We start from the raw sequence: 21,373 nt of genomic DNA, 5'->3' as shown, positions 1-21,373 counted from the left end.
TATATATATATATATATATACCTTGCATGCATATCGAAAGCATGGTAACATCTGTGCGCATCCTTATAATCATGCACATGCTTATCTTCATACGCACATCTGCGTATGGCATATAGCGGCTAGTACACGTTAAGGAAGAGAGGGAAATGCAGCCCGTTTGAACACGAGGGAACCGTCTTGCTTTGGGAGGGGACCCACCAAAAGAACAAACCAGTGTGCATGGAAGAGATCTGCTTCCGTTTTTTTGCATTGATTAATCAGTCCGCGTCACACAGCCCTACTGCAACTACCTACACCCGGCCCTTCATTGGTCGTGCGGGAATGCATCCCCGTATCGTATATGCACTGACAATGCATGTAGAGCAAACAAGTTTACCAGATATCAGGACCGCAACATCGACTTCCCGTCCGTGCGCTCCCCCAGAGCAGAAATACTTCTGCATCGAGGAGGATAAGCCCCCTAAGGCTCGTATGTACATACCCAAGAATATGCATTCCCAAACTGAAGCCATTCATAGCAGAGTTCACAACACCATCCCGAACAAATCACCCAAATATGAGGATAAGAAATATGTCATTCAGGACTCGATGGGTATACACGAACCCGTATAGCCCGCAGTAAGATTCCCATCATTATCGATCTTTTTGATAACAGTCCGATGTCGAAGCACAGGCCCTTTCCGAGTGTCAATGTTTCAGTGTAGCTTAAAAACTTGACAATTCCCCGACGGAAGCGGATGGCCTTCCCTCCACATTTATGGCCCCTGGATACACGACGATTGCGAGGGGCTGGTGCAGAATGAAGGTGACCTGCCATGCCTTGAGAGGCTCAACTTACTGCAAATCCCGTTACAGGGCAACCCCACATTCAAGCGCATCCAAGCCCCGTCTGCGCGCAACCACCAACACCATCGAAAACTATTAATCACTTGATCGACCTCCCGTAACCAACCTGCATGTGAGTCGAAATACACATAACGCCAACTTCGAGTAGACCATGCATGTTACACACGGCAGCTGGGCACCGGACGCCTGGAGAGCGGCAGAAAAGCCAGGAGCTGTTAGAACCAATTGTTGTAGAAAGTGTTCTAGCAAGTTTGCAGCACGGAGCATTACAACCTAATAAAAGGATACAAAACAAAAACGGGCGAAACAAATATACAAGCCTTCAACAATATTGCTCCATTCGTCTATTTGCCCTCCCAAGCATGCGCCATTTCGGTGCACCTCTTCGCCGACGGCATGGTGTGTACAACTGGCTCAACGAGTGCTAGTAGCTGGTGTTAAAGGCAAAGGTGTCCCTTATTACGTTAAACAGATGCTGAAAAAACCTTTAAAAATAGAGCGAGATGCAGGAGAGAGCGAACAAGACACAGAGAGAGGCAAACCACACACGAGGGGCTGCTGCCGCTCAGCAGAGGCTGCGCCTCGATCTTGGCGCTTTCGTCAGGGTAGCCGTATCTGTTGGCTTGTAGTAGTTGAATTTATTATCGTAGTTTATTTGGAGGAGGAGTTTCAATTGTAATAGGACAAAGGAGAGCCTCCTCGAGTTGTGTGCCGCCAGGTCCAAGTCTGCGCACACGCCTGCGCCATCGCGGTCTATGCGTATTTTTGACGTTTTCTCCCCTCTCGTAGTCCCGTTCTTCTCTTCTTCCGAGCTCAACAACGAGATTTGAACCGAAATGCCTTCAGATAAATTGCCGGGAGCGGGTCCGGGGGCCCACAGGAACATCAACGCGCCTCCACTTCCACCCCAGCGTACGTAGGTTTCAAGGTCTAAGCTGTCGGCTTTAGACCTCTTTAGTCTCCTTGTTGAACTCCTCCTACTGCTCCTGTGTGCTGCGTCGAGCGTATACGTATCGCAAGTGGCTCTATCCCCACTAATGAAGGGACGCTTCCATTTTCTCCCGTCTCCTCCAGTTTTGCATTTCTGCCCGATTCTTCTTTTCCCAGCTTGAGTGAACAGATGCGTCTGCAGCATCATAACTAACTCCAGTGGCTGTGGCTGAGAAGGGTGCATACACTGTATTGCTTCACAAGCAGTTGTGCACGCCTTCTCTCTCGCATTGCTGCAACTGCTTTGTTGCGAGGTGTATGTGTCTGTCTCTGATCCAGGGTCCACTGCAGGGCAGCCGGGGGGCGTTGCTATACCTCATGGCGGAGCAGGTGGAGGCGGAGCAGGTGGAGGAGGAGGAGCAGCAGCTGCGGGGGTACCTGCGCATTTGCGTCGGGGACGTTCTCTGTTGGTGTTGACGCAAGACAATCAGTACAAACTGTCGGCTCCTCCAGCAGACCCACACGGTGCTCGTTCCCCGTCCCGCGATGCATGGCGACCGACAATTGCAGCGGGAGCTGCGACTTCTAGAAGTGCTGGGGACCGCGAGCTGGTGGCTGCTGCTCCGGGGGGCCAAGGGGGGCAACCTGGGCAGGGGGCCCCGCAGACAGGTCGGCAGCAGCCGGGGTCCAGGCCGGTGAAGCGGTTCAGCTTCCGTGCGGGTGTGGGACTATCGATTGATGCACGGAGTCGACAGCTTTCAAGGCGGCTGTCTTCCTTTGGAATGACGGAAGGGAATGTCTTCGGCAGCTTAGCAACAAATGCCCCTGCTGAGGCTCCCCCTTCTGTAGATGCTGTGCTGAAGGAGCAGGAGACGAACGGAAAAGTGCACCTTCACTCCGCCGACCTCTTCGAAAGGGTCTGTATTTTCTCATGTGTCCCATCCCCTAAATTAGCTTTTGTTCCATGAATTCTTTTCCCCTCGTGTCATTCAGTTGCAGCGTGGCTCGTGCGGAGTCATGTTACCTCCCTAGCTCTGTGCTTTTGCATCTACCTGGGCGACTCCTAACTAGAGAGGCCCAGCTTCAAACCATTCTTCGTCGCGTGTATGTTCACTACGTTCATGTGTCTTCGTTTTGCCTTTCGTTTGGATTCTTGCGATGATTGTGCCACCGCCTCTGGTTGGCGGTGTGGGTTGTAGGGTCTGTACCAGCCCTTGTTCAGCTTTGGGATTTGCGTGTGTTGTTGGTGACGACGTGCCTTGCAGTCTTCTCCCTTACAACGCCTGCGGCGCGCGTGGAGGTGTACGCTGCCATCAGCTTTGGAGAGCACGCAGCTGCGGCTGGTTGAAACGGATTGTCCAGTAGAGCATCCGTCGCTGAAGCAGACACCGGAGGTGCAGGAGCAACTGCGGGGGTTCTTCCCTGCCACGTTTGGGAAAAAGTACGTGGAGGTGGTGCCAGGCATGGGCAGCGGGGCTGCCTCCCCAAAGGAGCCGCTTGATCACCCTCTCTCAAAGGCGCTAAGAATTGGCATCGTCTTAAGCGGAGGCCCTGCCCCGGGAGGCCACAACGTCATCGCCGGGTTATACGATTTCGTCAAGCAAAAACATCCTGAATCAATGCTCGTTGGGTTCATGGGCGGGCTTGATGGTGTTATGAACCAAAATTACACGGTAAATCCGAGAATCCTATGATACTCTCCACACCAACCCTGAACTTGGCAGTCGCAGCCCCAACTAAAATTAGAGGATTAGAAGACGCTAGCCTGCATGATGAGAAGACGGCACAATGGTGTAAAAGCCGGGATCCCTCTTTATGCTTCTTCTATTTGTATATCTGCTTATGCCGGCCACGTTCTCGTTGAGAATATGATAAATATGGAGTGGCTCTGCTAAAGTACTAGAGCAAGCTGTTGCACTGCGCTTCCCAATCAACGGTAGAAGGGCATGATTATTAGTTCAACTTGTATGAGGTGTTCCTCGTACGACATTTGCCACAGTCACGTGCTCCGCTATGAGAAAAAGTTTGTTTGCAACTGCACGCTTAATTGATAGTGTACGCGCTGCTTACCCCACACTATTACTGGAGTAAAGCATGCAAACAAATGACGCTACGAAACATAACTCAGACTTTGCTGGGGCCAAACAGGCTTCATTCGGCAACGGGAGACCCCGAGCTCCAGAGCCGAAAGTAAACCTGCCTGTTGTTGATTAATTTGTGGGTTTGTTTTGGTTGCTTGTTCATTTGTATTTACCTCGTCTTATAATTCGTGCTTATATGCATCATCCACCGTGTCTGTGGCCGTTGTGTTAGGTGGTAACTGAGGAGTTAATGGAGGACTTCAGGAACCAGGGCGGCTTTGACATGCTGTGGTCTGGCCGAGGTCGCGTTGGGGGCGAAGAGGATATTCAGCGCGCCAGGGAGGTGCGCTCTTAAGCAAAGATGCATGTCACACACACAGGCGCTTCTGCAGTGTGTAGGAATATGCTGCGCACTTGTCATACCGTTTAATTGGAGTGAAATAGAGGCATACAGGCTTGCGCACAGTGTGAGACGGCCTCAAATGCACGCACCATATTCGGTCGAATTTGTCGGTGACGGCGTTTATGTATTCTTCGATGGCGTTTACTACAGACTTTGTGTGTATTATGGCTCATGCCCCTGGTCTCGTCGCTTGCATTGCTGGTTTCGTTGTGCAGGTGTGCGAGTCTCTGGAGCTGCACGGCTTTGTTCTTGTGGGGGGTGACGGGTCGAATAGCAACGCGGCGTTGCTGGCAGAGTCGTTTGAGAAAGATTTGCCTAGCTGCTGCGTGATTGGGGTGCCCAAGACGATTGACGGGGACCTCAAAAATGCGTTGATTGAGGCTTCCTTTGGGTTTGACACGGCAGCGAAGACGTACTCGGAGCTCATTGGGAATTTATGCATTGATGTGAACAGCTCACAGAAAGTTTACCACTTTGTGCGGGTTATGGGGCGCAGCGCGTCGCATCTCGTCGTGGAGTGCGCAATGCAAACCCGTCCAAATTTGGTCTTCATTGGGGAAGAAGTGGAAAGAGAAAATATGTCCCTTGAACACATTGTTCAGGAACTGGTGAACCTCGTTGTCAAACGTGCAGAACAGGGCAAGATGTATGGCGTCATCCTTGTTCCTGAAGGTCTTATTGAATTTATTCCAGAGATGAAACAACTTATCAAAGAACTCAATAGCGTTCTCAAAGCTGGACAGGTGGGTATATATCGCCTTCCTGTTGTCGCTCTGCACTGGATACCTCGTCTGCTCAGCAACGAGTGCCAAGGGTACCGGGTAGTATTCGTATTGCCGTGCTGTTTAGCTGAACGCAAACAACGATGCTGTTTCTTGAGACACATATCGGGGTTTTCGCCTTATCCTTTGCACAAGTTTGGCACCGAACGCATCATTGTGTTATCGGACGAGATAGAGTGCTGCTATGTGCCTCCTCAGCCCTTCAAGCCAGAGCTGCTGAAGACAACACGCGCTGTTTGGGATTTCCTGCCTGATGTCATTCAAGACCAACTACTCATGGACAGAGAAAGCACGGGATATATTCAGGTGCGCTTGCTAGAGGTCTGAAAGTTCGGGTTTGTTTCACGTCACCTTTAGACCAGCTTGTAGGCATCATTCTTCATAGGGCAACAAATGGCCATTTGAGATAGGGTTCGGCTTAAAGTAGACGTTGGAAGTCAACAGTTGGATGTGAGAAGAACTTTTGCCTGATACCATTAGAGCTTCGGGTGCAGCCTTCCATAGTCATTAGGAAAAATAGCTGTAGTGTCCACGAGTGGTTGTTGCATTGTGGATATAGTGGTGCGCATGGGGGCCTCTAATGTGGTCTTTGGTCCATGAGGACTCGGTTTACCACTTTTGTATTAAATCAGCAACATCGTAGGCACCTGAGGGTCCCCATGATTGAAGTAGTGCTCTGGTGTACTGTTTTGTGGACGGGGGGCTGTAGGTGAACAGTCAGGCAGACCGTTGGAACTTTGCAGGGGAAAATGATTAGAACATGCCTGCTTGGTTGTTATCATGGACGATAACATGATAGGTGGCCTGCATACTGTAATGCATTTGGGGGACTCCGAGTGTAGAGTTTGCATGCTTGTTTTGTGGCGCCGTTTGCGCAGGTCGCGAAGATAGCAACCGAGAGGCTGCTGATTTTGCTGCTGGAAAATGAACTGGCGAAGCAGGGCAAGGATCCAGAGCAATGGAGTTTCATGCCACACTACTTTGGCTACGAAGGCCGCTGCGCCATGCCCTCTAACTTTGATGCAAATTACTGTTACTCTCTTGGCTTCGTCGCAGGTGCGTATTGGATGCCTTTAGCGAAAACGGTCGAAACAGGACTGGGATAGACAGTGTTTCAGCGCATAAGTGGTGCTAGAACTCGCTCGTGAAGGATGCTTGCTGCTGCATGTAAACGCTTTTGCCGGCTCGGCCTGCGGATCGTTTCTCGAGTCAGGTGCACTTGTTGACAACAGAAGAAACGGATACATGTCTGTGGTGCGGAATCTGGACCAACATCCAACACTTTGGACACCAGCAGGTATGTAACAGTTCACGCTAAACTGTTCCCTGAAGCATCCTTTCCCCACCCAATACCGAGAACAGGCATACAGTGAAGTTTGCTGTACATTACCTTTTGCTTGTAGTTGGCAACTGAATGAAGGAAATGTGTAGTATATGTTATGCTGGCTCTGCATGTGCGTACAAGTGGCCTTGCTTTTGTGATCGGAATTCTGCAGGTGTTCCTTTCACGACAATGATGTGCGTCAAGGAGGACGCCAAAGGGGTCGCCTTCCCTGCCATCACGCGGTCCCTAGTGGACCTTGACGGGCCTCTCTTCAAAGTTTTCTGCGAGGTACCTTTGCTTCAGCGACACCAGAATAGCAGCCCAAAGAGTGTTCCACAGTTTTCGCAGTTCGCGCTTCGTGGCTGTAGCAGAGGACAGGCTCGTTCCTCACATCTAGTAATACGAGTGAAGTGCCATGCTATAGTATTTCATGCGTTATGCTTTAGTCCTGTTCAAATTTGTAATTACTGAATTTAGAAACCTTATTAATAATGAAATATTTGATACCTTTGTGCCACGTACGCACGACTGCTCAATGGCGGCTCCCTTGTGCTGGGACTACCTTTAGCATTGGAGAAACCTGCGCCTAGCCAAACGTAGTTTCATCTTCTGTGGTTCTATAGTGTTTACGAGTATTGGGATGTGTGTGTTTGAACACTGCGAACTGTGGGTTTAGGCTCGTGAACACTGGAAGTTTGGCGACTACTATCGCGTACCAGGACCTATTCAGTTTGAAGGACCTACTGCTGACGAACCTGCGTACGCAGTTTCAATACCAACTAAAGAGGAACTCCTACACCAGTCCGAGGCTATTTATCATGTTGGGGTGAGTCTGGCTGCTGGATAGGGTAACATATGCTTACTCTACTGGAGCTGAAGACATCCGGCCGGCTGACTTCTGTTACAACAGAACGTCTGGGCACTTCATTTCATTTGTGTATAAGACTCATTCACCGTCATGGGGTGCGGATGCCAATGTGGGGGGCCCAGTTTGTATGCGCGCTGGAGGGGTGTGTGTGTATCTAGGTCGGCGGGAGGGTGGTCAAGAGCTTCGGATTTCTCAGCGCATTGCAGCGTGAACGATTGACACATCGGCCGCCAGTGCCCCCGCTGTGTCTGGATCCGAAGTGCAAGGCAAGGCCAATGAAACAGGTTCTGTGCAAGGACCCTTACACCCAGCGTCAGGTGTTAATGCACTATCCGTACTTGGCGAACAATACCCTGTTCTACCTTCATGAAGTGGCACACGATAAGTACACTCCACCCATCAACTACGGCCTTCGCGTTGGATTCGTTTTGTTGTCAAGACAAAGCCCTGGGGTGATGAATGTTCTCTGGGGTTTGCACGAACGGCTGAAGATGGTGCAGGGGAAGTGTCTAGCCTTCTTTGGGCTGACGGGTTTGATTGAGAAGAATTACATTGAAATTACGGATGAGAATCTTGAACTTTTCCTGAACCAGGGTGGCTGCGAGCTTACGGGACGCAGCACCTCTCACTGCTTGGGGTCGGTTGAAAACCAGGAGGCCGTGAGACAGCGTTGCGAAGAGCTGATGTTGGATGGGTTAGTTATGCCTGGGTCGGCATTCGCTATGTCCGAGGCTGCGCTGGTTGCAGAATACTTCCTGGCCCGTCAGTGCCGCACTTCCATTATTGGAATTCCTGCAACAGGCAGCAACAACTTAGCTGGCGAGTTTATCGAAACCTGCGTCGGCTTCGACAGCAGCACGAAAGTGTATGCGGCCCTCATAGGCAACGTCCTCACGGATGCCGCCTCTATGCCAAAATACTGGCACTTTATCAGGCTTATGGGAAGGCAGCCTTCATTTGAGGTGTGCATCCCCATTCGATGCTTAACGCGTGCACTTCAGTGTCAGCCAGTAAAGCATTGAAGCGCCTATTGGTGGTTTCTGGAACCTCGGTGGCGTTGTGCTTGTGGTGTTGCTGGGGGGTATTAATCTTGTCAGGTGTTGGAATGCGCGCTTCAAACACATCCGAACGTGGTTATCATAGCAGAGGAATATGGAGCTGCTGACAAGACGCTTTTGCACGTCGTACAGGTCTGTGAACGCTGACACCCGCAGCAGAACATACCAAAGTGAAATCCGCCAGAACAGGTTGGTGAAGGGACCGCACAGCTGCTTCTCTTCCACAAATTGGGAACATATGCGTTCAGGACATTGCAGACGTCGTCTGCCGTCGTGCGGAGTTAGGAAGAAACTTCGGGACGGTCTTAATTCCAGACGCGCTTTTGATGCACTTGCCCAACATGAAGATTCTGTTGGCGGAACTCCGGAGAATCATCAGAGAGGCACAAGCAAAGGGAGAGATGAAGAAGGCCCAGGTACTGCTTCAAGCTAGGTAGCTAGGCAATTGCTTGTCCGGGTTTTGGACTTTAGCAGCCCTTCGGAGGCACTAGCCCTACTCACGCGGTCTTAGGTGACCACAAAGCCAGCATCTAGAGGACATAACGCACGGTCTAGCAGCCAGTGCAACACTGATCAATGTTTACACTACCGAACTGTATCATAGAGGCGGTATATGCAGCTGTGCACCGACTAAATCTGAAAAATGGCTCCCTCATTCCGCTGTTCTGCCAGTCTGTTAATGCGAATACAGCAACAACTGATGGACGTGGATAGTTGGGCATCTAACGAACCTGACAGCTGGAATTGGCGACTAACACCGTGGAGCGCTGCCCTGTTCAAGACTTTCCCGAAATTCATCCGCAGAGAACTGGTTCAAGTGGACATGGGGGAGGTTAGTACTAGGCGAGAATGTACCTTCCGCAACGGCTGTTTTTGTGGCGGCGGGGAGGGGAGAGCGGATGGCTCCCAATTCTGTTCTTTTCTCATATGCATTTTCTCAGATTCGTTTTGAACGACTAGAGACGGAGGAGTTGCTGGCTCAGATGGTTAAGGAAGAATTGGAATACAGGGCCTCCATAGGGCGATATTGTGGCAAGTTCCAGGCGGTGACGCACTTCTTCGGCTACCAAGGACGGTCTTCAATGCCCTCGACGTTCGATGCAAATCTGGCATACGCTTATGGGTGCGTGGAGAAAGGATTGTTTAGTGGGTAGTATGTTTAGTGCGAAGAGCGGTGGTATTGCTGTAGGCAGCAGCCTGGTTGGCCGCCCACTGGTTGGATAGTATCAAGGCATACAGTTACGAGGGAGCAGCTAATGGCGTTAGACCGAAGTGATCGCACGACGCGTTCCAGATCATTCGTCATCAACGAGCCTAGCGAGTTTGGCAGATGTGCGGTGTTTTGCGCATGCAGGAACCTGGCATCAATTTTAGTAGAGTCGGGCGTGACGGGTCACTGCTGCAGCATCCGCGGGCTATGTGGCAATCCAAAAGAATGGCATTTAGGCTCTGTGCCCTTCGTGTCGCTAATGCGGCTGGTGCCTAATGTCCAAGACAATCCAACTTTGACTGCCGCGACACAGAAAACGGGCACATCGGCTGCAGATGGAGTGGTGGACCGCACTTCAAGGACCCCAAGTGTTACTGAACAGCCAGTTATTCCGAGCTCCGAAGTTAGCCTTGACGGCAAGGCTTACAGGTACACCTAGAACAGCCGTAGATGCAACTGGGTGTAATTGATAACAGCCGTGGAAACACAAACGTTCGGTATTAGTCTCACTCGTTGAGGGAAGGAAGTTCCGTGGCAGCAGCAACCTATCCCCGGTTACTTTGTACGGAGCAGAGGTTTCTGCAGCGATTTAGCAAGCGAGTGTACGCATGCGGGCTCTGCGCAGGTGGATGAAGACCGCGTTGGAACAGTGGATGATGGAAGACCGGTTCTGCAATCCTGGGCCCATCCAATTTTATGGTGCGTAACCTGACCTGCAGCGCCTGACCCCAAGTGGCGTCTTAGAATTTAATGACGTAGATATTTCTGTGGCTGGGTGTTGCACACCCGCGGGATTGTTCCAGAGAATAGTTGGGCGACACAGCAAACACATTGCGACATTTAAGACGTGAAGTCATCTTGTTGACACTTTTCATGCCGTGGCGTCCTTACACGGTGTGTTAGACAACACGTCTGCTAGACGACACAACATTTGGTATTTCGGTGCATGCTGTTCCACTGTATAGTCAGACTAAAAGGAAGATGCTGCATATAGGGTCTCTGTGCTGGGTATGGTTGATTTTACTTGCGAGCAGGTGTCGGGTCCACCTTCTTTAACCGGGTGCTGTATGAGGAGCAAGCAGAGTACTTTGACATGGTTCGGCGTGTCGAGTGTTACACCAATATCCTGCGAAACACGTGCAGTTTTGGAGTGTCCGACCACATCCTAAAGCATGCTTTCGTCTCTCTTACAGGGTTGCTCATGTTAGTCTTCCACTCAGATGAGCTAACAACGCGTATGCCGGCCTTAGGACAGAGCGATGAAACAGACTTCACGGATGTCGAGCCCGCGGCACTTCGCAAGACAACATGGAGAGACCAAGGAGGCCAGCTGGGGCGGCCTTCGTCAGCTTCGAAGCCCCAGGGAAACTGAACTTTCCTATCTCCAGGGTAATCAAATACAGTCCCAAAATTTCTTATGGGTGTCCAGACACCTTTTGCATCTTTGCCGAACAGCGACTGGTCTCGTGCGTAGTCTAGTGTGCTATGCATGGCCTGGTGCCATGGCGCAGTGCGCTATACACAAGTTTGTTTTTACAGAGAGATTTCACCCCATCACGGTGATTTCGTAACCGCCCTTCCATCCCATTGCTTGCTAAGCTGCTAGTAGTTAGTCATGGGGAAGCATGCAGGTGGCGTTGTGGCAACCCTTTAAGCCTGATGCAACAACGTACGCGATAGCAACTCTTAGTCGCTAGATTAACTCAGCACTGCTGGAGAGCAGATATGCTTCGCGGAAAGAAGTAGCAACGACTTGGCCTACCGCCTGAAGCTGGTGTTTCGATTCACGCATTTCCCTCATTGTAGGCGGCAACACTAGAGAAAACCTGTCAAGAGAAAACGAGTCGCAACTACAGAGCAAACCGCCCTGGATGCGACTCTTTACTCATCAAACTCCCGTTCTCTCTACGCACTGTGGTAGCCAAGCAAGTGCTGGCATACAGTGTCTCTCAGTTGCACACAATCGGTGCAAACGGCACCGACGGCGCGTGATAATAGAGGCTATCTGTATTTCAGCAGCCGAAGGCCAAGCCGAAAGCTAGGGACAACGTCATGAGTGCTAGTTAGCTTGAAGCAGTGAGCTGGTCCTGCTTACCTTTTCGCGCGCCTTCAACAGCAGGTCGGCGACGACTCGGAAGGCGTTTTCGTCGTTGCTGACTGTTGTATACTTTGCAGCGTCTTTCGCTGCTGGGCATGCGTTCGCTACTGCAACGGAGACCCCCGCCAATCCCAACACTTGTATGTCGTTTTCGCCGTCTCCCATCGCCAACAGTTGACTCGGAGTCAGGTTCAGGTGCGTCAAAAGCACCTGGGCGCCCACCGCTTTCGAAACATTCGGGTTTATAAATTCGAGATTCCAGTCGAGGGGGCGTACGCAGCGCAGTTGCTGACCCACAGCCTTCTCCAGGATGGGTCGCGCCTTATCTGTGGACTCGGGGGTCCCGCAAGCCACCAATTTCACGAACCTCGTTGCGGCGAACTCTTCGTAAGACAGCACTTCCGGGGCGGGCTCTTTGTACACGACGTGGCTCTTATCAGTTTTGTCGTTCCGCTCGATGCAGAGGACACGGTCGGCGGTATATCCCAAGATGTTTTGCAGGATCCCCATTTCTTTCATCTTGTCCAGCAACACTGCCTGAGCGGGAAGGGGTATTTCGGTACATGAGAGGATTTTTCCGTCCTGCCCATACACCACGCCTCCATTTAGGAATACTCCAGGAAACCCATTGTACTTCATCAGCTCTTTGTAAGCTGGAGAGAGACAAGAGAGTGTTCCCCCTCTAGAGCGCCCACTGGCAATAGCCGCTATGACACCTGCTGCCGCGACTTCGCCGAAAGCCGCCGCATTTGCCTCAGACACATTATGGTTAGAATCAAGGAAGGTGTAATCGAAGTCTGATAAAATGAGTTTTACCTCCTCGAGGTCAGAGCAGGTTGAGATATCCATGGCCATTTGCACACGGTGTCGAACAACTGTGGAAGGCTGACAACGCTGAGGACGACACTAAAAAATTCCTGGGCTAATTTGGAATCCACCTTTCAATCGAAAAAATGCCATTTAAATGTTGAACAAAAATATTCTGAAGATGAGGAACCAGCGTGGTACCGCTGGAAGTAGCAATGTGTTCTGCTCACTGCCACAGCCTAGTGGGGGGTTATAATCTGTCATCCTCTGCCAATCTGAGGCGAATCCGCCCTTCGTCTCAAGATACCCCCACAACAAGGTCGTTGGTTTATATTTTATTTTTTTGCATGCATTTGAACAAGCAGATCCTGTTTGCGCTAGCTCTGTAATTGTGCTCAGATACAGGCGGGAGGTCTGCCCTTGGCAGCACCGCCGTAACCGATTCGGCTCCACACCTGCTAAATTTGCAGCAAAAGATAGCCTGAGTTTGCACGTATTTCAGAAATCGCCTCTTTTGGAAGTACAAGTGTAACAGGCGGATCGATGCTGCTGTGAGGACGTTGCGCCCAAATGGCTGGATGAAACAGCATTTTGGCTCCCAAGATAGAAAGAAGAGGTTGTACAGGAAAACCTGGAGCGTTTGATGCTTGCTGAATTTCTGCTTAATAGCACACTAACCGGACGGTCTCATAGTCAGCAGTCTTGGCCTGCAAGGGCTCGTCGCGCACGACATAACAACAGAAAAAGACTGCGATAATTGGTGGATTTCGATTATTCTCGCAATATTCCCTGCATAGAGGGGACCTGCAGCCGAGTGCCGAGTGCAGAGAGATGAGGAGCTCTTGAGTTTCTTCTTTCGAGTGAAATCTCGTGAGGTCGTCCAAAAATTTCCAGAGGGCAAAGCCAACGGGATTCGAAGGCACGAACATGGTTGCAACAGCGGAGACGCCGCTGAACATATTCTTGCAAAACCCAAAGTGGTGGCCCCCAAAGAACGCGAGGACCCCATGCGGATCACCTGAAGTATCCACACAGTGCAGTGCACGAGAGGCTTCACAAGATCGCATCCAGCAGTTGCAAACCATTCTCTCTGAAGCTTCCTTTGAGGCAGTTGGCCTGGAAGCGACTGCGGAAAGCACGCTGAGGGATGGCAATAGAGACTTTTCGTTTGAAGCTGCTTTTGGCAACGATGATCACCTTAGGCTCCAGCGAGTCAAAGATGTTCCTCCTTGTTTTGCCCCTTTTACTCGCTTCAACTGCAACGTGACTCTAGTTGCGCAGAAGTTCTTCAACTCAGCCATGGGCGCCACAGTCCTTTGTAGCGGAACTGCGGCTGTTCAAGAAAGCTGTGCGCGACAAATGTTGAAGCACGCGAAGCCTGGAGAAGTCGTCTACGTCCGGCATGTCATGCTTACTGCCCCAAAGTGTACTAACCAGCAGCCCTTTTCTTATGGCTTCCTGGTGGCCCGCCTTGGCTGCCTTCCCCAGGAGGTCCGCAGTCTCGTGCAGTCAGAAAGAATGCCATTTGGGGCCATTCTAGACCGCTATGGAATCCGACGCTCCGTGGAGACGGATAGCCAGTTGCATGCGCATCTGAACAGCAATTTCTTCTGCGTAGGCGATCATTTGCCTAATGGTGAAAAGCATTGTTACACATCCCAGAAGGCTGAAGGGAAGGGGCTGCAAGGGGAGAACCTTACGCGTTTCCGTCTCAAGACTTCAGGGGACTGTCAATGCAAAGTTTTGCCTGAAGGGTCAAGCTGCACGTTCGGGCGCTTGACAACTGTTTGGTGCAATGGGCAGCCTGCGGCGCGGGTCGTTGAACTCCTCAACGAACGATTTGTGTTGCTTTCCCTTATTCTGGCAGAAAAGGAACACAAACAGATGGTTGAGGCTGAGAATACCGAAGTCCCACATTTAGCAGAGGCTACGAATAGCTCCATTGGCGCCTCTTTTCAATCTCGTCTGGCGTTCCTGAAAGGACGGTGTCTAATGTCTGTTGCACTCTGTCCCGTACACTACAAACTACTCCCCAGGCCCCATGTGAATCAAGAAAGTCTTATGCTGCAGAAGATCCCAAACGAGGGGTGTCGTCTCTGTGGAAGCAAAAGCTGCTCCACGGATTTCCACTCGGTGTACACTGCAGACCTGCAGTGAAGTAGGCTATTTCCATGGAGAGTTCTGGCATTCATACCCTTATCTGCAAGGATAAGCATGCAGAATACCCATATTCATGACAGTAGATTGCGCATCGGTCACGTTACGCAGCTTGGCTAAGCTACTGAGACTTAGGTGACCGAACAGCCAATGCTTTCCAATGAAAATTCCGAGCGGTGCCAACTGTGGGCGCATGCGATGCCTTGCTCGCATGTAACATAGCTGATCAAATATAGCGGCAACTTCGGCAGCTCAGTTGCTTGGAAATCACTCTCTGAGAGCTAGCGACACAGGGACAGGCAACATCAGGTGTATCAGGTGTCTTGTACTTAGTCCTGCTTCCCAGCGCCATGGGAATTTTGAGGGTTTGTGATGTAGAAGTATTTAGAAACTTATTTGACTCACGCTATCGAGGTGGTCGTTCGTATGTATTTATGTGGCAGCAATCATGTTTAATGGTTTCGTCGTGATCTGGTCCTGGTTTCCTGCTGGGGTCTTACTGTTACTACCGAGGTTCTATTGTATTTAGAGCTATACTGCTCAGAAACTTTGCAAGCAAACTTATAAACTATCATGCATTTGACAATACACGGCCACAAACGCGATTCGGGATGTGTCTGCGATAGTTCAGCACGGGAACCAGTGTAGAGCTTAGTTGTGTTGCATAATATATCCTCTACTTATCGGCCACGCCACCGTTCTAGCATGATAAAGTGGTTTAGTTTCTTATATTTGGCCTCAGAGTGTCATGCATTCAGGTTGTTGTAGTCTACGTTGATCAGAAAGTGTGGCTTATCTAGCTGGTTGTGGAGGCCCCGTGCGATGCAACTTGATTAAAATAGGTATACGATGGAAACATCTACCAATGTTGTCATACTTTTGAAAGGTTAACAAAATAATTATGCTTTTGATGAAGTCCCTATTGTGAAATGGAGATAACCGCCCCTGTGCGCTGTGACCAAACCGAACCGAACCACAGCGACAGCTACGATTACCCCCGCCACACGACTTGAACTGTTCCTTGGCAATTTCAGAAGCAAGTGTCGTTATTTTCCAGCGGGTTTTTTCAATAAGAATTATTTTCCATTGTTTTCTGGTTGTCGCGCCGGATCATGAAGCATCAGTGGCCCCCATCCCGAGTAGGTCCACAGCAGGTCCTCGACTGTTGAAGTTGCAGCAGTTACTGCTGCTGTAGTATCTTGTGAAATGCTTCTTAGTTTTGGCATGCCGCATGATTAGGCAGCAGACTAAGTGTTGGGGGTGGCATTAGGTGTGTTGTGAGTTTCCACACACTGAACGAGCTCGATCTATGCGCCAGTCCGAAGACTTCTTCAAAAATCCTGCACCAATGAGTTCATCGCAAGAGGGGCAGGTCAATCGAAACAGCGGCCAAGAACCTTCAGAGGGCGTTACAAGCCAGCGGAGGGGCAGCCTGGTTTCCGTCTCCGATTTGCCCCCCTTGGCCGGACACACAGGATATGAGGTAAATTCAGGCGATGTAAGCAACTTCGAGGCAAAGCGGGGAGGCGAGTCCGAAGGGCATACGGAGAACCCGAAAGTTGATTGGCCAAGAGGACACCCAAGTAGCGCAATATCTCGCATTGGCTATATAGGTGAAATAAATGAAGCTTCCAGAGCCACGCCCGGTGAAATGAGTCTTGCAAAACTAAAGTGCACGCCTGCTGACCTTATCGCTAGGCCTCATACTCGAACTGCTGCTTCAAGTCCTTTGGCATCTCCACGGGATACTAAGGGAAGCCGAGTGATGTCTCGCCAACGTATTCAGCAGATGCACCTCGCTGTGCCGACTTCAGTGTAAGTGACTTCCCCTGACAGTGGTCTGTGGCTTTGCGCCGTAGTACCTGCCTATGATGGGTGGGTTGCTAGGCTTGAAGCTTGCGTCTGATGCGATGACATGCTTCAGGGGCCACATCCGGCCTAGAGCGAAGCCAGTAGAGTCTCCTAGGGAGGCAACCGCCTCTCCCTTAAGTGCACGATCAAGACCTTCATCCATTAGCACGACACTTCAAGACTCCCGCCAGAGGCCGCTAAGTGGATCCTCTACTCCTTACGTGCTTCGCCGAAAGGGATCTTTGGCCAACATGCCCGGCCAATCAGTGGAAGCTGAACAGGACATCGGTGTCGTCTCAGAAAGCCTAGGTACCACAGAAATTTTACAGGAAAATGCCGGTCGTGAGCCGAAAACCGTTAAAGCGCAGCAGCTTAATTTGTTTGACCAAAGACACTCGGTGGACTTATTGGACTGCCCTGAAGCATCAGGAGCCCCAAAGAGTGAGGGAATCCTTCGTTCAGCGAACTACACAACTGGAAGTGGAACGAAAACCACAGGTGCTGCAGAAGGTGGAGGTAAAGCTCGCCCTGCTCCTCCAGCGCGGGCAACCGCCATGCAGAAGGCCGTCGCCGAAGTCTTCGCTGCTGAAAATGAGAGGAGAGCGGCTGCCTTGGCCTCGAGGATTAGCTCTCGGACAATATCACGCGCAGAAGGCCCAGCAGAGTTGAGGGGCTTTGAGCAGAGGTCAGATGTTGCACTGGCAGCTGCTGAGCAGCTGCGACGAATGGAGGCAGCTGCGGTCTCTAATGGAATTCAGAGTCTCACGTCCGAGCCGCCGAAGGTGAGGAGAGGGTTTTTCTTTTCGGTCAACTGACTTCCCGGGAACGGGATAGTAATATTGGTGCAGACGGGGTTCAAAGTGTGCAGAAACAGCTCAAAATGTACTGGTTTTATGTGCTCTGGGGAAATGATTGTATGGCAAAGGGCACGACCAACGCGTGTTAGTTGTTGCATGGAGGTCTGGAGAGGTCGTTGACAGATGGCAATCCTCAACTGGAGAGCGTAAGTCACTCTAAGCATCACGTAATGACCTCTGCTGTGCTTCTGCACACAGAAAAGTGGAGGTCTGGAGAGCTCGCCAAGAGATGGCAATCCTCAACTGGAAAGCGAAAGTCACTCAGACCTCAACGGCAGGAAAGTGGAAGAGCATATTGGTAAATCGTCTGTTCCAACACTGCCCACAACACCTCCCCAAAGTGGTCCGGCTGTTGCTCTTACGGCTGAACACAAGGTAAGATTTTAGAGGGTGCCGGCACCACTTGCATTGTAACGTATATCAAGCGTGAACCAGCTTTAGCTACCCGCGTGCGTTCATTTGCTGTTACCAGCTTGAGAGTTAATGAATTTGTTCCGTGTGCAGGCTGGAAACCCCACACTTCTGCATCCTTCCCGCATTCCACAACATATTCACGAAGCGCAACACGAGTTGACTGTGGCAGCTGAGGCGGACGAACAACGTCGACTTGCAGCAGTCATATCCCGTGCCCGCTCACGGACAGTATCGCGAGCCGAGGGATGTGCTGATCGAGGCCCTTTTGCAGACCACGCAGACGTCGCACACGCTGCAGCAGAGCAACTGCGCAAGATGGAGCAATCTGCGGGCAAACAGGTGAACGCCGAAAACTCACGGTTTATGTTGCCGTAATTGGCAACCCTAAGGAAGGAGGTTCAGAGTCAGCATGGCATTGTCTAGCTAGTGAGTGCAGTTCCACTTCATGCTGGCTCATCTATAGGATAGTCGGTAAATCCGGTATTCACTTCACAAGACTGCGCCAAGGTCGTCTGCATTGGTTGGGACACGCTGGAAAGTTCGATCACTGACCCAAGAGAAGCTGAGTATTAAACCGGATGCGTGCTGTTCGCTGCCATGCAGGTTGTTGGCCGTCCGTTACATCCCTATCCGGATTCAAAGGCTATAGATGAAGTGGGTATCTGAGCCGTATTTGCAGTACTACAGAGTGTACTATTTTGCATGTGATAGTGCTGGGATGTGCGCACCAAAACATTGTAGGGTGCGGCAGCGTAGATAGCTTTTTCGTTGATCAAATTAAGCACATACCTTTATTGCTCTTTGGAAGTCCTTTCGTTTTTCAAATAAATTATTAAATTCATTGGTATGTTCTAATTACACTATAGTAAGTCGTGAAATTAGCTTGCAAACGCTGTCAAGAATAAGTCTGGAAGGCTAATCCTATGCTGTGTTTTTAGGCTGCCAAGAAGATTCAAGCGGTATGGCGAGGACACAGACTGCGAGTTTGGGTAACTGCTGCGCGTGCTATTGCACATTTTTCCAAACCTGGAGTCCCCCTCTATAAGCAAAATGCGTTTAGGCTAAGTCAGCGCAGAGGTTTGTGTGCAGTACGGCTGCCCCACGATCTGAGTGCAGCGGGTTGCTAACGACAGAATGGTGGTACTTCTCAGGTGGCTGGTACTGCCAGAACGAGTTTGTATTAAGATTTGCCGAACCCTACTTTGTATTGCATAACCTTCCCATAACTCAGTAGAGGCGTTCAGAGAACGATAGTCAAGCAAAACAGTTCTCCGTAGTGTGATATTTTGACATTAGCGTGAAACAAAGCATTCCGCTGTGGTAGGTGCCCTCCCTTATATATACTTTCGGGTGCCGTCAGTGCTTACGTTGTTTGGTCATAAAGACCATTCTAGTCATAACTACTTTGCTTCTAGAATCATTCCACAAATGCACCTCTTAAAAAATAGCCGCTGACCGTTTGGTGTGCGGTTGACCGCTGCGCAGACGGGAGCGTGTGCATCGCCGGTTAGCTCGATTTCCACTCTTCGTTACTCGATGGATGCAAGGACTAATGCAGAAGCACAAAGCTGCTCCGCGTTGCATTTTCGGAATGTGTCAGTGCATTGCACCTCTGCGGGAAACTCACCAACAACAGGTACAATCGAGAAACACCCCAAACAATGGTGCTTAATCTTAGGTAGCCAGTGAACTATAATCATTTGTGAGGCATGAGAGATGGGGGCAAAAGACCCAGTTTCAAAATGATGTTTCGAGCTGACCGCTTGCTGCAGCCGGGAAACGCCTATCTAGTAGATGCAACGCAAGAACACGGTTACGCCGTGACATATCCAAGTTCATGGAAGTCAGCTCGCTACATCCAGGAGGCTTCACCCGGCGAAAGTCTTGGATTTTTCGCAGTTTGTCGTCGATTTCCTCCAGTCTAGCCCCTTGTACGCATGATGGCAAACATACAGTACTATTGCGTGCTGCACCCGCAAGGTCCTCTATGAGCTTTTAATCGTCTGTCACACCACAAGTAGCTCCTTGAAGATTAAATGTCACTGGCAGAAGCATCATTCACCAAGAGAGGGGTCTTGGGGGGTCTTTAACCTTCAGACTTTCGACATTGTGCTCTGATGTGTAGGCGAGTGCTCTTCCGGATCCCTGGTGCTCTTTTCTCCTGTAGTTTCACCCAAGGAAGGCGCCAGTTCAGACGTGTCGAACAGTCCAGCAAAGTGTGCCACTGCTGAAGCAGTGAAAGAGCCGATGTCACCTGCAATCAGACGTCTTACGCAATCTGCAGCTTATCCCCGAGGTGTCGAGGAGAGGACACACACTAAGCGCACACACACGTCGATCCCAAGAGGAGCATCTACAATCGGCACAGTTGGGCTAGGAATCCCAGATAACGGATTCGGCGGCCCTGGAGAGGAGCCCCTTCATTTGCGTGAATCAATTGCAAGTGAACCATTTCGGGAACGCCTAGAAAGCATAGCTGCCACAATGTCACGCGTTTCAAGGAGTGAAGTCCATCACTTCAGTCCTGTCCCTAATTCGTCTGACCCGAGTAGTAACTCAGGTAAGACGACAAGCTAAAGGAAATGGGGGCACTTGCGCTTACAGCGTAGCCATTTCCCCCTACCTATTTCATGCCGTCCGAATGCATGTGGTGCTAATTTCTTGCAGAGACTCCCTGTACAGTTCTTCCTATCGCAAGCACAGTGCGACAGACCTCGCCAGAGGTAAAAGTGGATATGGAAACGGGAGAAGATGCCGCTGTTTCCCAAGCAAGCCACGTCTCAAGTGGGAGTGAGACAAACGGTTTGCATGCAACCAATGACCCCACACAATATCAAGGGCTAAACAGAGATTCAACGCAGCAGAGCAGCGACCACGCTTCGCCTGCCACAACGCTTAATATGCCACGCCTTAATTTTTTTTGGCTCAAGAAGGAGCCACCTCGCACGACATGTCTACCTCATGACAGGGATTTTTCGAGCGAGAGCAGTGAAGATTTTGGTTTCAGGCAAGAAGGAAATGCCCTCCACGGCACTCCAGTGGATGAACGCTGCCGTGAGGTTATCAATGACTTAACACAGACCCAATCAGGGGATATTGAAGGTACCAGGATTGCCATCAGCAACAGAACAAGCTCACCATCTCTTTCAGAGAGTCCAAATGACTCTGCCCAAGCGTCCGAGGGAAACAGCCTAAGCATTGCTGCAAGACTTCAACAAGACCCGCTGGTTTTGCCGAGCCTGAGCAGTGATAAGGAATTGCAGAGCGACGCAGAACTCTCTCCATTGTCGCAGGCATTACATTTTCTTCAGTCCAGTCACGCACAACATACATCTTCCCAACCAAATGTTCCTCCACCCTATTCCAAGGCACAACTTCCAAGGATTCCGAAGCCTACAACTGTTGCTAGGCTCGATGTACGCGTACACCCCGAAGATCCGGCACAAGCTTACAAACAAAGCTCTTCACCTACACCAACACCACCAATAGAGCAAACGACAGCAGCAGATAAAAGGGCAAGTTCCGCAACCTTGCCAATCATGGCCTGCGAAGCCGTTCAATCCGAAACTGGGGACACAAGCAAGCTGAAGGCTTTAGAGGGTGTGAGCAAGGCGAAGACAGCAGGGCCTCCTCCTGCACGACCGCCACCCAAAGCTACTGCACCACAAACATCCGACACTGCAAGTA

General features: G+C 50.6%; 5 protein-coding genes across 5 annotated transcripts; 4 read left to right on the top strand and 1 right to left on the bottom strand.

The window, feature by feature from the left end:
- Positions 1 to 1,682: 1,682 nt before the first annotated feature.
- EMWEY_00038660 (phosphofructokinase, putative) lies at positions 1,683 to 10,874 on the top strand (the record flags this gene model as incomplete). The annotated part of the gene is made up of 17 exons (XM_013482356.1): positions 1,683 to 1,758; positions 2,116 to 2,693; positions 3,042 to 3,449; positions 4,090 to 4,200; positions 4,476 to 5,003; positions 5,178 to 5,348; positions 5,921 to 6,098; positions 6,539 to 6,654; positions 7,043 to 7,192; positions 7,393 to 8,196; positions 8,332 to 8,424; positions 8,541 to 8,708; positions 8,984 to 9,124; positions 9,234 to 9,415; positions 9,647 to 9,931; positions 10,128 to 10,201; positions 10,537 to 10,874. The coding sequence occupies 17 exons, from the start codon at positions 1,683 to 1,685 to the stop codon at positions 10,872 to 10,874; spliced, it is 4,401 nt and encodes a 1,466-aa protein (XP_013337810.1).
- Positions 10,875 to 11,286: 412 nt separating this feature from the next.
- EMWEY_00038650 (haloacid dehalogenase-like hydrolase domain-containing protein, putative) lies at positions 11,287 to 12,449 on the bottom strand (the record flags this gene model as incomplete). The annotated part of the gene is made up of 2 exons (XM_013482355.1): positions 11,287 to 11,328; positions 11,598 to 12,449. 2 exons carry the CDS (start codon positions 12,447 to 12,449, stop codon positions 11,287 to 11,289), a joined length of 894 nt encoding a protein of 297 aa, XP_013337809.1.
- An 885-nt stretch (positions 12,450 to 13,334) lies between these two features.
- EMWEY_00038640 (hypothetical protein, conserved) lies at positions 13,335 to 14,564 on the top strand (the record flags this gene model as incomplete). Its single annotated transcript, XM_013482354.1, has 1 exon — positions 13,335 to 14,564. One exon carries the CDS (start codon positions 13,335 to 13,337, stop codon positions 14,562 to 14,564), a length of 1,230 nt encoding a protein of 409 aa, XP_013337808.1.
- Positions 14,565 to 15,873: 1,309 nt separating this feature from the next.
- Positions 15,874 to 18,352, top strand: EMWEY_00038630 (hypothetical protein, conserved; the record flags this gene model as incomplete). The annotated part of the gene is made up of 5 exons (XM_013482353.1): positions 15,874 to 16,379; positions 16,489 to 17,197; positions 17,471 to 17,647; positions 17,777 to 18,025; positions 18,290 to 18,352. 5 exons carry the CDS (start codon positions 15,874 to 15,876, stop codon positions 18,350 to 18,352), a joined length of 1,704 nt encoding a protein of 567 aa, XP_013337807.1.
- Positions 18,353 to 20,170: 1,818 nt separating this feature from the next.
- EMWEY_00038620 (hypothetical protein, conserved) lies at positions 20,171 to 21,373 on the top strand (the record flags this gene model as incomplete). The annotated part of the gene is made up of 2 exons (XM_013482352.1): positions 20,171 to 20,246; positions 20,354 to 21,373. Coding segments are annotated over 2 exons (1,096 nt in total), but the record flags the coding sequence as incomplete, so codon positions are not given.

This window comes from Eimeria maxima, genomic scaffold (genome assembly GCF_000499605.1).
Source record: "Eimeria maxima Weybridge genomic scaffold, Emw_scaff599, whole genome shotgun sequence".
NCBI lineage: Eukaryota > Apicomplexa > Conoidasida > Eucoccidiorida > Eimeriidae > Eimeria > Eimeria maxima.
Note: the sequence above shows the minus strand (reverse complement) of the source record. Positions and strands in the feature narration are given on the sequence as shown.